The 17,137-nt window shown below is 45.2% G+C and overlaps 1 protein-coding gene across 2 annotated transcripts in view; it reads right to left on the bottom strand.

Annotated features, from left to right (window-relative positions):
- Nucleotides 1–16,030, bottom strand: part of DHX8 (DEAH-box helicase 8) — a 136,063-nt gene extending 120,033 nt beyond the window's left edge. For both annotated transcript variants that reach the window (XM_030221067.1, XM_030221065.1), the window contains exons 1-2: nucleotides 15,796–16,030; nucleotides 3,772–3,857 (exon numbers count right to left, since the gene is read on the bottom strand). In XM_030221067.1, the coding sequence (XP_030076927.1) occupies nucleotides 3,772–3,857; nucleotides 15,796–15,898 (189 nt within the window). In that variant the 5' untranslated portion in view covers nucleotides 15,899–16,030. The remainder of the gene's footprint in view (nucleotides 1–3,771; nucleotides 3,858–15,795) is intronic.
- Between the last annotated feature and the right edge of the window lie 1,107 nt (nucleotides 16,031–17,137).

Genomic DNA, 17,137 nt, shown 5'->3' on the forward strand with positions numbered 1-17,137 from the left:
CCGTAGCTAGAAGGTTGTTAGGCTGTATAGAGAGAGGTGTGACCAGCAGAAGAAAGGAGGTGTTGATGCCCCTGTATAAGTCGTTGGTGAGGCCCCACCTAGAGTATTGTGTTCAGTTTTGGAGGCCGTACCTTGCGAAGGATGTAAAAAGAATTGAAGCGGTGCAAAGAAAAGCTACGAGAATGGTAAGGGATTTGCGTTACAAGACGTATGAGGAGAGACTTGATGACCTGAACATGTATACTCTGGAAGAAAGGAGAAACAGGGGTGATATGATACAGACGTTCAAATATTTGAAAAGTATTAATCCGCAAATGAACCTTTTCCAGAGGTGCGAAGGCGGTAGAACGAGAGGACATGAAATGAGATTGAAGGGGGGCAGACTCAAGAAAAATGTCAAGAAGTATTTTTTCACGGAGAGAGTAGTGGATGCTTGGAATGCCCTCCCGCGGGAGGTGGTGGAAATGAAAACGGTAACAGAATTCAAACACGCGTGGGATAAACATAAAGAAATCCTGTTCAGAAGGAATAGATCCTAAGGAGCTTAGCCGAGATTGGGTGGCAGAGCCGGAGGCGGGATAGTGCTGGGCAGACTTATACGGTCTGTGCCAGAGCCGGTGGTGGGAGGCGGGGCAGACTTGTACGGTCTGTGCCCTGAAGAGGACAGGTACAAATCAAGGTAAGGTATACACAAAAAGTAGCACATATGAGTTTATCTTGTAGGGCACACTGGATGGACCATGCAGGTCTTTTTCTGCCGTCATTTACTATGTTACTATGTAGAGGCGGTCACCAGCTCCGGTAGTGAAACAAATAAAGGGGATTAATGTGGTTGGATAAGGTTGGGAATCAGAGAGGAAGAGTTATGAATAGTTTTATTGCAAGCTTTGGTATCTCTTCCTTCTGGGTCAATAGTTTATGTCTCAGATATGACCTAGCACTAATCTGTGAATGGAACTCAATTATCAGGTTTAAGCCTCTTAATTTTTTAAAAAATGACCTAAACATAGATTTTCATCATTTTTCACCCTTCCAGCAAAAAGAGATAAAAGTATCCACTGGCGAGATTTGTTACCTTCTCTCCTTAGCATCTCCTAAAGTAGCACAGAATGTCACTTTTTTTTTTTTTTTAACCATACTGCCTGGTTCTACAGGGAGACTGCTCTACTACAGTATTTCCCAAATCCAGTCCTGGAGTACCTCTTGCCAGTCAGGTTTTCAGGATATCCACAATACTACTACTACAATACTACATTACTGCCTGGATGTCCAACCGCCACCTGAAACTGAACATGTCCAAGACCGAGCTTATCGTCTTTCCACCAAAACCCGTTTCTCCTCTTCCTCCACTTTCTATCTCAGTTGATAACACCCTCATCCTCCCCATCTCATCTGCCTGCAACCTCGGAGTCATCTTTGACTCCTCTCTCTCCTTCTCTTCGCATATCCAGCCGATAGCCAAGACCTGTCGCTTCTTCCTCTTTAACATCAGCAAAATTCGCCCTTTCCTCTCTGAACACACCACCCGAACTCTTGTCCACGCTCTCATTACCTCTCGCCTTGACTACTGCAACTTACTCCTCAGTGGCCTCCCACTTAGCCACCTATCCCCACTTCAATCTGTTCAGAACTCTGATGCACGTCTTATATTCCGCCAGAACCGATAAACTCATATCACCCCTCTCCTCAGGTCACTTCACTGGCTTCCGTTCAGATACCGCATTCAATTCAAGCTTCTCCTTCTTACCTACAAATGCATTCAGTCTGCTGCCCCTCACTACCTCTCCTCCATCATCTCCCCCTATGTTCCCGCCCGTAACCTCTGTTCACAGGACAAATCCCTCCTCTCTGTACCCTTCTCCACCACCGCCAACTCCAGGCTCTGCTCATTCTGCCTCGCCTCACCCTATGCTTGGAACAACCTTCCTGAACCCTGACGCCAAGCTCCCTCCCTGCCCATCTTCAAGTCTTTGCTTAAAGCCCACCTCTTCAATGCTGCGTTCAGCACCTAACCCTTACCGTTCAGTGAATCCAGACTGCCCCAATTTGACTGCCCCTATCGGACCGACCGTTCACTTGTCTATTAGATTGTAAGTCTTTGAGCAGGGACTGTCTCTCTTTGTTAAACTGTACAGCGCTGCGTAACCCTAGTAGCGCTCTAGAAATGTTAAGTAGTAGTAGTAGTTAACACTTCTAAAGCGCTACCAGGGTTACGCAGCGCTGTACAATTTAACAAAGAAGGACAGTCCCTGCTCAAAGGAGCTTACAATCTAAAGAACAAAAAGTGCAGTCAAACAAATTGGGGCAGTCTAGATTTACCTAACCATTATATCTTCATTCAGGAAATCTAGACTGCCCCAATTTGTTTGACTGCACTTTTTGTCCTTTAGATTGTAAGCTCCTTTGAGCAGGGACTGTCCTTCTTTGTTAAATTGTACAGCGCTGCGTAACCCTGGTAGCGCTTTAGAAATGTTAAAGTAGCAGTAGTAGTAATATGAATGAAAGAGATTTGCACATAATTTATTTATTGTACATTTATACCCCACATTTTTCCCACAGTTTTGCAGGCTCAAAGTGGCTTACAATGCACTGATAGTGAAGGCAGTGTATGCAAATCAAGTTCATGCATGCATATCCACTGTAAATATCCTGACAATCTGACTGGCAAGGGGGTACTCCAGGACCAAACTTGGGAAACACTGTTCTACTAACTTCAGGGTTATTATAAATTATTATTCTTAGCCGTTAACACACACTGAGCATCTAAGATCAGCTGTCAGGTTCATTCTCTAGCACATACTAATTACATATTAATCTGCAAACGAACCTTTTCCGGAGATGCGAAGGCAGTAGAACGAGAGGACATGAAATGAGATTGAAGGGAGGCAGACTCAAGAAAAATGTCAGGAAGTATTTTTTCACGGAGAGAGTAGTGGATGCTTGAAATGCCCTCCCGCGGGAGGTGGTGGAAATGAAAACGATAACGGAATTCAAACATGCGTGGGATAAACATAAAGGAATCCTGCTCAGAAGGAATGGATCCTAAGGAGCTTAGACGAGATTGGGTGGCAAAGCCGGTGGCGGGAGACGGAGATGGTGCTGGGCAGACTTATACGGTCTGTGCCAGAGCCGGTGGTGGGAGGCGGGACTGCTGGTTTGGAGGCGGGGATAGTGCTGGGCAGACTTATACGGTCTGTGCCAGAGCCGGTGGTGGGAGGCGGGGCTGTTGGTTGGGAGGCGGGGATAGTGCTGGGCAGACTTATACGGTCTGTGCCAGAACCGGTGGTGGGAGGCGGGGCTGGTGGTTGGGAGGCGGGGATAGTGCTGGGCAGACTTATACGGTCTGTGCCAGAACCGGTGGTGGGAGGCGGGGCTGGTGGTTTGGAGGCGGGGATAGTGCTGGGCAGACTTATACGGTCTGTGCCCGGAAAAGGACAGGTACAAATCAAGGTAAGGTATACACAAAAAGTAGCACATGTGAGTTTATCTTGTTGGGCAGACTGGATGGACCATGCAGGTCTTTTTCTGCCATCATCTACTATGTTACATACCTAAGAAGCCAACCAGAAATTTAAGTATTTTCTTATAGAAGGCACAGAACAACAACAACAACAACAACTTAAAAGGGTGGGCTTAAAGACCCAAATATATAATTCCTTCAGAAAGAATTTACCATATACTATGTGTAAACTGTATACCATATACCACATATAAACTGAATACATTACATTTAATTCAGAATTAAAAGTAATATAAAAAAAAATAGCTTACTGTGAACTCAGCACCATTCTTCTCCAAGGCATTTTTAAAGTTGTCAAAGGTAGCAGCTTTCTCTGCGATATCTATCACAAACTCAGCTACAAAAGAAATTCAGATTATTAACTTAAACAGAGTTGTATTTTATATCAAGCAATGAAATTGGTCTAATCAATCTAGTATTAATATTTCAACATGTCATATGTTTGACAGTTTTTGTTATTTTTTTTACTTTAAATATTTAAAACCTCCTAAAAGTAGCATAGATTTGAAATACAAAGCTATGAAAAAATGGACACCAATGCCACGGTCTGATCACTACAGTGCAAACCTCTCCCTCCATTGGAGAACAAAAAAGATACAACAAAAACAAGAACAAACCTATACAACGAGAAGTAAAATAGACCCACTAATATTCTGGCAACAATTCTACACTGATGAATGGACAACACCTACAGACTCACCCCAGTTTCTCCAAGAATGGGATAACAGATGCAGAACAGTACTAGACAATATAGCACCACTGCAAACCAGAACCTCACATAGAAAAAACTCAATACCATGGTTCAACGAAGAATTGAAAAAACTAAAAACACAAGTCAGAAGGTTAGAAAGAGCATGGCGCAAGAAAAAAGACGAACACACATTCAAAGACTGGAAACAACTACAAAGAAAATACAAATACACCATCAGACAAACTAAAAGGACGTATTATAAAACCAAAATAGGACCAAACTACAAGGATACACACAAACTCTTCTCACTCGTAAACAATCTCCTAAATACTACAACGGTTACCTCCAACAACACAGACACCCCATCAGCAACCAATCTTGCGAAATACTTCAATGAAAAAATAACAAAGCTCCGACTCATGATACCTACCAACACAGCGGAGTATACAGACATCCTTGAATGTCTAGACCCAAAACCCGGGGAACAGCCAGCAGACCGATATTGGACCAACTTTAACATACTCTCACCAGATGAAATCTCTCACTGGCTCCGAAAATACGCCAAATCGCAACGCAAACTAGACACTTGCCCTACTAGTCTGATAAGATCTGCACCCAAACAATTCAAAACAGACCTCACGAACCACATAAACTACAGGCTTCAAAATGGGCTCTTTCCCACGAATAAAGGAAACATCCTACTTACACCGCTGCCAAAAAGCACATTGGACCTAACCAATTATCGCCCAGTAGCATCCATTCCGCTCATAACCAAACTCATGGAAGGCGTAGTGACAAAACAACTTACCGAATACCTAAACAAATACTCAATTCTGCATGATTCTCAATCAGGATTTCGGTCAAATCACAGTACTGAAACCGTTCTAGTTTCCGCAATGAACTCATTCAGAAAAGGAATTGCAACAGGTGACAACATACTCCTCCTACAATTCGACATGTCCAGTGCCTTTGACATGGTGAATCATAGAATACTATTACATATACTAGAATACTTCGGAGTAGGAGGCACAGTTCTCAAGTGGTTCAAAGGATTCCTGACTACAAGATCATACCAAGTAACAACGCACGCAGACAGATCACCCCCATGGACACCCGAATGTGGAGTACCCCAAGGATCCCCCCCCCCCTCTCACCAACCTAATGATGATATCGTTAGCCAAACTTCTAGCCAATCAAAACCTCAATCCTTACATATATGCAGACAATGTCACAATCTACATCCTGTTCAAACATGATCTAAATGAAATCACCAACGAGATCAACCAATGCCTCCAAATCATGCACACCTGGGTGGATGCATTCCAACTAAAACTTAATGCAGAAAAAACACAATGAGGCATATTTTCAAAGCACTTAGCCTCCCAAAGTTCCATAGAAACCTATGGAACTTAGCCTCCCAAAGTGCTTTGAAAATATGCCTCAATGTCTTGTACTCACCTCCCAACATAACACAAAAAACTTCTCTACCATAATCACACCATACTGTTCTCTTCCTGTCTCACAAAACCTGAAAATTCTTAGAGTTACTATTGATCGAAAACTCACTCTTGATACCCACGTGAAAAACACGAGGAAAATGGAGGAAGTGACGTCACCGGAGAGCATGGCTGCCTAACTTCTGTGCTCCCGAGTACCCGAGGTGAAAATAGCGTTACCCGGCACTTACAATAAGCAAGGAGGGCAAAGAAAACGACACCACTTAAGAACGTGGAGCGGAGGAGGCCAGAGACGTCCATGCAAAGGCGATCAACGCCGCTAAACTTGTCTAAATTCGCGTACAAGAAAGGCGCGACGAAATCCAACATGGCGGCCCGAGCGAACGAAGAAATGGCGGAGCGAACGGATGCGGAATTGCAACCATCGGGAGACATGTTCGCATCGCAGACCCAGGGAGAGCCTGAGGGGGCCGGACTGCCGGAGCTATGCGCTTGGATCCAGGAAATCCGATCGGATCTAAAGGCCATGAGGTCAGAGCTGGCGACGCTGGGGGCTGACTTGAGAGGGGAGATAGCTGAGCTCGGACACCGGGTGGAGGAGGCGGAAGGCCGAACAGATGACCACTCGGAGTCCCTGGGCTCCCTTGAGAGGCAGATCGCGGATGAGCGAATAGGTCAGCAGTTTCTTTCTGAAAAACTGGAGGACCTGGAAAATAGGAGCAGGCGCCATAACATCCGAATTCGGGGCTTGCCGGAGGTTTCAAAGTATCAAAATAGCGAGCAAGTGGTCCAGCAAATCGCCAGCGATATTCTAGCGAGCACGGAGGATCCGATTCCACCAGAAAAAATAAACTTGGACAGAGCACATCGGGCCCTGGGGGCTAATAGAAAGAACTTACCAAAGGATATTATAGCATGCTTCCAGGACTTCAGTGAAAGAGCGTGTCATGGCAGCGGCAAGACAAATAAAGGATTATAAATGGGACACCAATAGGGTGGAAATATACCAGGACTTGGCGGCTGCCACCCTGAAGAGACGGGCTGATTTGAAGCCGGTAACGGCAAAGTTGCGAGAACTGGATATTCGCTATCGCTGGAGATATCCGTTTGGACTAGCATTCTACAAGGATGGGAAACAGCACATGGTCAAAACCCTGGCAGAGGCACAGAGAATACTGCAGGGAGACTACCAGATGGATATACCCTCTGCAGCGGAGCGCCCATCGATGACAGCGGATCCCAGGACCCACCCCAGATGGCAAAGAGTGGGTCAGAGTCGACTTCAGCGCCAGAAGTCAGCGGGACGCCTCACCTGACTTTGCATGGCAACAATGGGAGATAAGATCCCACTTGTTTAACAGGATGCGCCCTTGCGGCGAGTATACCAGGTGTCATGGACTTGGAGAGCAGCAAGCTGGCCTGGTCGAAAGTTATTGTTGGTTATAAGGTGCAGTAGGGTAATATAGAACTTTGGTTTAAACAAGGAGTAGGATAAGAGTTAAGTTAAAGATATTAATAGCTAAAAATGTGAAGGGGTACTAGTGAGTTACAACACCTCCGTGTTGCACCATCCAGAATATGGTAAAGGTGCTAAGGTTTTGGGGAAGGGGAGGGAAAGGAGCGGAGGAGGGAAGGGGTGGGGGAGGGAAGAAGGGTGGGAGGGATGGGTGGCTAATATTGAGATATGCTATAATGATGCGTATAACTGAAGAAGTTGTCTGCCTATACAATGCTTAAATGTGTGACTATAAATGTGCGGGGCTTGAATACTCCACAAAAACGGAAGCAGGTATATAGGGAAATGCAACGCCAACAAGCCGATGTAATGTTTCTCCAGGAGACCCACCTTAGAAAAGTCCATGAATACTTAATGAATAATAAGCAGTACCCATATATAAGATGTGCATCAGCCACAGAGGTTCAGAAAAAGAGGGGAGTTTTGATAGCTCTATCCCGATCCCTACCCTGGCAGGTGCATACAACGGTCAGGGATAAAGCGGGCAGATATATATTGCTGGTGGTCTCCCTTGATAAGGAATATTACACACTGGTATGTGCATATGCACCCAATGAGAACCAGAGGATATTTATGCAGGAACTGGAGAGGATTTTACAAAAGCATGCTAAAGGTCATTTGGTGATAGGGGGCGACATGAACTTGACACTGGACCCGAAGCTAGATAACTCAGGGGGGGGTGGCAAAATACGCACAGGGAGATAGAGTAGCCTTCCAGTCCTGGCTGGCAAGGTGGGGGCTGACTGACTTATGGAGAGACACGCATGGGACTGAAAAAGATTTTACCCATTATGCCCCCCTCCACAAAACCTACTCAAGAATTGACTATTGGCTGGGCGATGCGATGGTGAGGAGGCAGGTTGAAAGGGTGACTATCGAGCCCTGTAGTTGGTCGGATCACTCTCTGGTGGTGCTAATGCTGAGGATGGGAAGAAGGCCTATAGGCCGTCCCCATTGGAGGCTAAATGAAGCCTTACTACTAGAGCCACAGAATATAGCTGAATTGGAAAAGTACATAAAGGAATATATAGAGCTTAATGATAATGAAGAAGCACATCCGACCAGTATTTGGGAGGGAATGAAAGCGGTATTAAGGGGTCAGATTATAGCATGGCAGGCACCATAGGGGGAAGGAGGACAAAGTTAGAAATAACATGGAGGCCAGTGAAAGAAAGCATAAAGAGGACCCGTCCGACACGCAAAAATTGCAGGAAGTGCAGCAACTCCGAGCACAGCTTAATGATCTCCAGATGACGGAGATAGCAGGGCAGCTTCAGCGGGTTCGGCAGGAGCATTTTGAATTTGGAAATAGGGCTGGCCGGCTATTAGCAAATAAATTGAAAAAGCAAACTCCAGGGGTATATAATGCATCAGGACAGTTAGTAAACCGCACAGAAGAGATACAGGAAGTGTTTCGGGATTATTATGGCCAACTTTATAAATCGGACCTGAGGGGCACGAGGGAAGAGATTGCACAATATCTACAGGGGATACAAATGCCAGGCCTTTCAGAGAAGGAGGTGGAGGAGTTGTCCTCCCCCATAACGCTTGAGGAGATAGAAAGGGCAATCGCGAGTTTGCCTAACAATAAGGCGCCTGGGTCTGACGGGTTCCCAGCGAGCTTCTATAAGCAGTTCTCCAAGTGGATAGCACCATTGCTGTTAAAAGCAATCACAGCATTTGACAACATGGGGGAAATGCCTTACTCGTGGAGGGTGGCAGAGGTAGTCTTGATACAGAAGCCGGACAAGGATCCCCTATGTTGTGGATCATATAGACCCATTTCCCTATTAAATGTGGACTATAAAATTTTAACTAAAATTCTGGCTGCGAGGCTGCAAAGGGTACTCCCGAGAGTGGTTCATGAGGATCAGGCGGGCTTCATAGAGGGCCGGCAGACGTTCGATAATATTAGGTGCCTGCTTCATGTGATTCAGCAAGCTAATGAAGAACCAGAATCGGTTCTACTCCTTTCGGTGGATGCTGAAAAAGCGTTCGACCGGGTGGCTTGGCCTTTTCTTTTTGGGGTCCTAAAGCAGATGGGACTGGAGGGAAGAATCTTAAAATGGTTCAGCTTGCTCTATACTAATCCCCTGGCAATCATAAAGATAAATGGGGCTTATTCGGAGCCGATAGGGCTAGGTAGGGGGACGAGGCAGGGGTGTGCGGTATCGCCCCTGTTGTTTGCAATATCCATTGAACCATTAGCACAGAGGATTAGAGAACACAAGAGTATACGGGGGGTGGTTAGAGGTAAGAGGGAGCACAAGATTATGCTGCTTGCGGATGATGTACTGCTGACCTTGGCACAGCCTAAACAATCGCTACAGCAGGTTACAGAAGTGATCTTGCAGTATGGGGAGCTCTCGGGCTTTAAAATTAATACCACTAAATCCGAAATACTTAATGTTACGGTACCGCAGAGGGAGGCCCAGGAATTGCAGAAATTATACCCATTCAAATGGACAGCGAGGGCAATAAGGTATCTTGGGGCTATGATTACCCCAAGAATAGAGCTTTTATATCAGGAAAACTTCCCTAAGAAGGTCAGGGAGCTTTTTGGAGAACTGGATAGGTGGGAGGGCCTTACGATTTCGTGGTTGGGCAGAATACATGCGGTAAAAATGATGCTCCTGCCGAAGCTGCTTTATCTATTTATGGCGCTTCCAATTCCCATCCCGCGTACCTTTTTCCAACAGCTGACTAAAAAGGTTTTTGCATATATTTGGAGGAAGCGGCCACCCAGGGTGCGTAGAAGTGTAATGTACCAAAGGCCGAACAAAGGCGGCATGGGGGTCCCAAATTTCTCTCTCTACTACCAGGCAGCGCAACTGCGGGTGTGCGCTGAATGGTACCCGACCAATACTAAAAAGTGGCTTCACTGGGAGCGAGCATGGATGGGGACTAGATACACAGGGGACGCACTCTGGAAACCGAGAAAGGAACTCTTAATGATAATTGAGAGGGTCCCGTTGGGCTTGAGCCACATCTTACATACCTGGCTTCAATTAAGAAAGCGGGCTTTCCCAGAAAGAAAATATTTCCAACAGATGGCAATACAAGATGCACCAGGGTTCCCCTTGGGGAGGGAGGAGAAGATATTTCAGATCTGGGCTAAGAGGGGTCTTTATCAACTGGGGCAAATTTGGGTCAACGGGGAGATGCGGTCATTTGAGGAGTTGCAAGATTATGGATTGGAGGAGAGGGACTTAGTTTATTATAATTGCCTCAGAAATTATATACTCAAAAGAGCTAGGGATGAATTGGAGTTGGCAGAGACGGAGGTGGAAAAGGCAATGAGACAAGGAGGGGGTAGGGGTGGTATAACAAGGATATATAGAGCTCTGCTTCTGCTCTCGTCCCCACTGGGTTTTTATACTAGAAAATGGGAGGAGGAACTCCAGGGTAACTATACGGAAGAGTGGTGGACACATAGCTATAGACACCTATTGAAGCCCTCCATTGCCCAGCCTCTGGCAGAGAATGGGTATAAGATCTTATACTGGTGGTATTATACCCCAGTTAGACTACAGAAGTTCTGCCCACAAATGTCGACAAATTGCTGGAGGGACTGTGGAGGGAAAGGCACATTTTGGCATATATGGTGGGAATGCCCAAAGGTTCAAAAGTACTGGACGGAGATCATGGACAGGGTGAAGGAAATGACTGAGATTAGCTATCCGAAAACAGCAGAGAATTGTCTTCTGCATGTAAGACCTAGAAAGAGCCCCATACATAGTCATAAGCTGGTCATCCATGTCTTAGGAGCAGCGAAATTGGCGCTCGCTCGGGCTTGGAAGCAGCAGGAAACCCCAGCCTTGCAGGTGGTGATGGGCAGGTTACATCACCTGTATCAAATGTCAAAGTTGACGGCATTGCGAAAAGGTCAGCTTCAAAAGTTTCAAAAAATATGGGATGCGTATGAACAATGGAAAGGAGTGGGATGAGGCAGGATGATGTACACCCGAGGGGGGGGGGGGAGGGGAGGGAGGGGGGAAGAATTGAAGTGGAAAAGAAATGAGCATCTGAGCTGTATGATCTTCATTGTTTGTATGTAGTTAATGTAATAATTTCACCAGAAGCTTGTATCAGTAGAGGTTGTTTATTTTTGAAAAACCAATAAACAAATATAAAAAAAAAAAAAACACGAGGAAAAAGATGTTCCACACCATGTGGAAACTCAAAAGAGTGAAACCATACTTCCCGAGATACATCTTCCGCACCCTGGTACAGTCAATGGTAATAAGCCATCTGGATTTCTGCAATGCACTATATGCAGGCTGCAAAGAACAAACTATCAAAAAAACTCCAAACAGCCCAGAATACTGCCGCCAGACTCATATTTGGAAAAACTAAATATGAAAGTGCAAAACCCCTAAGAGAGAAACTGCACTGGCTCCCACTTAAGGAATGCATTGCGTTCAAGATATGTACGATTGTACACAAAATCATTCACACAGATGCCCCTATCTACATGCTGAACCTAGTGGATCTACCTCCCAGAAACGCCACAAGAACATCCCACAAATTTCTCAATTTGCACTTCCCCAGCTGTAAAGGACTAAAATACAAACTGATGCATGCCACCACCTTCTCTTACATGAGCACGCAGATATGGAATGCTCTACCCACAGACCTGAAATCAATTGTCGAAACAAATAACTTTCGCAAATCTCTGAAGACACACTTCTTCAACAAGGCCTACAACGAGAACCAACCGCTTCACTGATCCACTTTACCAACCCAACCAGTTTTGAAAGTCTACTTCTACAATTACCCGCCTAATCACGTCCTCTTTTTTCCCTTACTTAATCTCTGCACAATACTAACTGTATCTGATACTCTGGAATGACAATGTCATAACAAAACTTTGTAAGCCACATTGAGCCTGCAAATAGGTGGGATAATGTGGGATACAAATGCAATAAATAATAATAATAATAATAATAATATTTAAGGATCTGCATATGTTTAACATGTCTGTCAAAGATGGCATAATGCTGACATTTACTAAGAAGCATCCTATATTAGACTGATCCATACAGGCAAGGTTCAGTTGCCATCAGAAGCATAAGTACATCTCTCAGTGCATTCATGGGGGAACCTGCTAGGTATCCTTAGACCAGTGTTTCCCAAGTCCGGTCCTGGACAACCCCTTGCCGGACAGGTTTTCAGGACATCCACAATGCATGAATTTGACTTGCATACACTGCCTCCATTATATGCAAATCTCTTTCATGCACATTCATGCAGATATACTGCAAACCTGACTGGCAAGGGGTATTCCAGGCCTGCATCTGGGAAACTCTGCCTTAAGACTAGGATACTGTCTCCTAGGAGAACTTAAATAATATATTTGCTGCCATGCAGCATACAACGGCGTAGGTCAAAGTACACAGCAAAGCAATCCAGAAAAAAGCACAATAGGCTTCTCAAGAAAAGGAACTAATGTGTTTTATTAATGACCCAACACAAGCCGTGTTTCGGCACAAAACGACGACTGGCTTGGGGGTTATTAATGACCCGACAGGCCGTGTTTCTGTGTAAAACAACGCCTGTCTCAGGGTGAAAACATTGGGATCTATATTCTAAGCAATTTAACTGTGTAGATGAATCTGCTGCCTGGTTAAATCATGCTGGGTGGCCCAGGAGCGGGTATTTATGGAATTTAACTGGACAGCACTGCCGATTATCAGCTCTAACCATCGTGGTACTCACTAGTTAGTGCCAGGGCAGGCAGACTAGTCAGCAGAGCCAGGTGTTTTGCAGGCACCAGAGATATTCAGTACCTGTGCCAACACACTAGTACTACTAGTCATTTCTATAGCGCTACCGGACGTACGCAGCGCTTCACACTTGAACATGGAGCAACAGTCCCTGCTCAATAGAGCTTACAATCTAATTATGACAGACAGACAGGACAAGTAAGGGATAAGGGTTAGGACAGACAGGAAATATCAGGGACAGGGGCCAGTTGAAGGTTTAAGAGTTAAAAGCAGCATCGAAGAGGTGGGTTTTTAGCCTAGATTTGAAAATGGCCAGAGATCCCTATTCCTCACGTCTTATCTTCCGCCTGAACCGGTACACTCATATCACCCCTCTCCTCAAGTCACTTCACTGGCTTCCGATCAGGTACTGCATGCAGTTTAAAGCTTCTCCTTTTAACCTACAAATGCACTCGATCTACAGCCCCTCCCTACCTCTCATCTCCCCCGTAACCTCCGCTCTCAAGACAAATCCCTCCTTTCAGTACCCTTCTCCACCACTGCCAACTCCAGGCTCCGCCCTTTCTGCCTCGCCTCACCCCATGCTTGGAATAAACTCCCCGAGCCCATACGCCAGGCCCCCTCCCTGCCCATCTTCAAATCCTTGCTCAAAGCCCACCTCTTCTATGTCGCCTTCGGCACCTAACCACTACACCTCTACTCAGGAAATCTAGACTGCCCCTACTTGACATTTCGCCCATTAGATTGTAAGCTCCTTGGAGCAGGGACTGTCCTTCTTTGTTAAACTGTACAGCGCTGCGTAACCCTAGTAGCGCTCTAGAAATGTTAAGTAGTAGTAGATGAGGCTTGGCATACTACTACTACTACTTAACATTTCTAGAGCGCTACTAGGGTTACGCAGCGCTGTACAATTTAACATAAAGGACAGTCCCTGCTCAAAGAGCTTACAGTCTAAAAGACAAGTGAACGGTCAGTCCGATAGGGGCAGTCAAATTGGGGCAGTCTGGATTCACTGAAAGGTGAGAGTTAGGTGCCGAACGCAGCATTGAAGAGGTGGGCTTTATGCAAAGACTTGAAGATGGGCAGGGAGGGGGCTTGGTGTAAGGGCTCAGGAAGGTTGTTCCAAGCATAGGGTGAGGCGAGGCAGAATGAGCGGAGCCTGGAGTTGGCGGTGGTGGAGAAGGGTAGCGAGAGGAGGGATTTGTCCTGTGAACGGAGGTTACGGGCGGGAACGTAAGGGGAGATGAGGGTAGAAAGGTAGTGAGGGGCAGCAGACTGAGTGCATTTGTAGGTAAGAAGGGGAGTGTTGTAGCCGTGTTAGTCCACTCTTAAGGTTATCAATAGAAATCAAACAAAATAAAACATGGAAAAGAAAATAAGATGATACCTTTTTTATTGGACATAACTTAATACATTTCTTGATTAGCTTTTGAAGGTTGCCCTTCTTCCTCAGATCGGAAATAAGCAAATGTGCTAGCTGACAGTGTATATAAGTGAAAACATTCAAGCATTATTACTATGACAGTAAAATAGATACCATTGGAGATTCTACGTGGAATGTTGCTACTATTCAGATTCTGTTGCTACTATTGGAGGTTCTACATGGAATGTTGCTATTCCACTAGCAACATTCCATGTAGAAGGCTGCGCAGGCTTCTGTTTCTGCGAGTCTGACGTCCTGCACATACGTGCAGGACGTCAGACTCACAGAAGCAGAAGCCTGCACGGCCACATTGGTGATCTGCAAGGGCCGACTTCTAGTGGAATAGCAACATTCCATGTAGAATCTATAGAAATCAAACAAAATAAAACCTGGAAAAGAAAATAAGATGATACCTTTTTTATTGGACATAATTTAATACATTTCTTGATTAGCTTTCGAAGGTTGCCCTTCTTCCTCAGATCGGAAATAAGCAAATGTGCTAGCTGACAGTGTATATAAGTGAAAACATTCAAGCATTACTATAACAGTCTGACAGGGTGGGAGGATGGGGGTGGGTCGGAGGTATGCATGGGGACATCAAAGCATATCATTGATATTCTAACAGGATGGGCACACTTCCCTGTAATTTATCCAGTTGCAAACTATGCCAAAATATTTCACAGGACCCCACAGTTATCCACAAAGGAAAGATATTCAACATAAAGGGATCTTTCACTTGCTCATCTTCCAATGTGGTATATATCATTCAGTGTAAAAAATGTAACGAAGGATGCTATATTGGAGAAACAGGCCAGATGCTTAAGACAAGATTCAATTTACATAGACATCACATGAACAATACTGGTGCCAGTAGGGCTCCCACCCCTGTTGGTCAGCATTTTACAGGACCAGGACACTGTACCAGTGACTTCACAGTGAGAATCCTGAAAGGTAACTTAAAATATTCAATCATTCTGACTTCAAAGGTCTTACGTTCTTGTATGGTTTTAAACACCCAACAGAAAGGACTTAACAAGAATCTGGGGTTCCTAGCCCATTATAAAATATAAAGCTGTATTTCTCTGTTGATCACCCTTCCCTCACCTAGCTAGCTGACAGTGTATATAAGTGAAAACATTCAAGCATTACTATGACAGTCTGACAGGGTGGGAGGATGGGGGTGGGTAGGAGGTATGCATGGGGACATCAAAGCATATCATTGATATTCTAACAGGGTGGGTGTGGATAGGTGAGGGGAGGGTGATCAACAGAGACATACAGCTTTATGGTTTATAATGGGCTAGGAACCCCAGGTCCTTGTTAAGGAGAAGCATACCGGCTCAGGAAGTTTATTCCAGGCATACGGTGCAGCAAGTTACTGTAACTTGTAACTAACCAGATAAAACACGGTCTTAACTAAGCCTGGATAGGACGAGGCCACTTTTTATCCCCCAGGACTCACCCAGGTCCTTGTCGTTGATACCCAGGTGGTTGTCCAACTCCGTGCACACCTTCGACACCAGAGACAGGTACTCGAGGGTGCTCAGTTCGTCCACTTCCGCCATGGTGAGAAGCCTGCAATGGCCAGTTGGGGGTCAGGGAAGCAGAGGACCCTCCTCAGCCCCTGCGCTCTGGGAGCCGGACGGACGTGTTCGTGTTTTCATACGTCATCACCCACGCGACGGCTTTTACGTGCGGACGCCGTCGCCAATCAAACCGCTTTCCTTGCTCCCAATGGTTGTTGTACGTGAGCAAACAGCAGCACTCACGTGTAGCGTGCGTGGCAGCCCTGACGTAAGGAGGAGGGGTGGGGCGAGGAGGACGGCGCGCGCGCGCAGTTGGCTTCGCGCCTGCCAAGTCACCGTCGCGCAGGTTTTGACGTCAGGACCCTCTCTTTTTCGAACGGCTTCCTAGAGTAGTTTTAGAGATAAAATACATTTACAGTACACTGAGGTGAGAAGACAATAATAACAAGGATGGGTTCTGGTCGTGCTCCCTATTGGCCTTGTCCTGTTATATTTCTTGCCTTGTTGCAGGAATTACCACTATTGTTAGCAGAATCTGTGGTACTTCAGGAGTCAAACACCACACACCAGAATGAGAAAAAAGTCTTCTTTATTTGCCAGCAAACAAAGTAGGACATCAGCACTAGGTCTCTTCTTCTCTTCTCAGCTCCTTTTCTAATGTAAGCTGCTTCTGTTCTCCTTTATATAGGGTCCTAAACCCTTCTAGCCCCCCTTTCTCACCAGATGGTAAAGAATAGATTGATTACCCTGTCTTGAACTAATTATCTCAACACATTTACTCAAAAATATCAGTTACATAGGTTTGATATTTCCTAAACTGACCTGGGGCCTCTCAAACTAGACAATGTGGCACCTATCTCCTGCATTTTATTATTATTCACATAATCCCAGTCATAGCTTAAACTGGGTTCATTGAGGGGCCAATCTTGCTTAAAGGCACACAGACATGGTTTATTATTACTTTCAGAAGACCAGTCCTACATTTAGCTATTCATCAAGGAGAAGAGAGTTGACTAGTCCTGACCTCTTTCACCTAGCTAGGACTGTGGATAATTCAAACCAGATGATGACCTCTTAAACTGCAGACAAATCTCACTTGAAAAGTCAGTCAAAGATGTAACACTCAATTGAAAAGATATTCTACATAGAAATAGAACTTATTAATTAAACAGAATAAAACATATTCTAAAATAAGCAGAAATCAGAATTCCTTATAAGACAAAATCTAAATCATCTAGAATTATCTATATCTAAACCTATCTTCTTCTAACCAGCATT

This window comes from Microcaecilia unicolor, chromosome 12 (assembly GCF_901765095.1).
Source record: "Microcaecilia unicolor chromosome 12, aMicUni1.1, whole genome shotgun sequence".
NCBI lineage: Eukaryota > Metazoa > Chordata > Amphibia > Gymnophiona > Siphonopidae > Microcaecilia > Microcaecilia unicolor.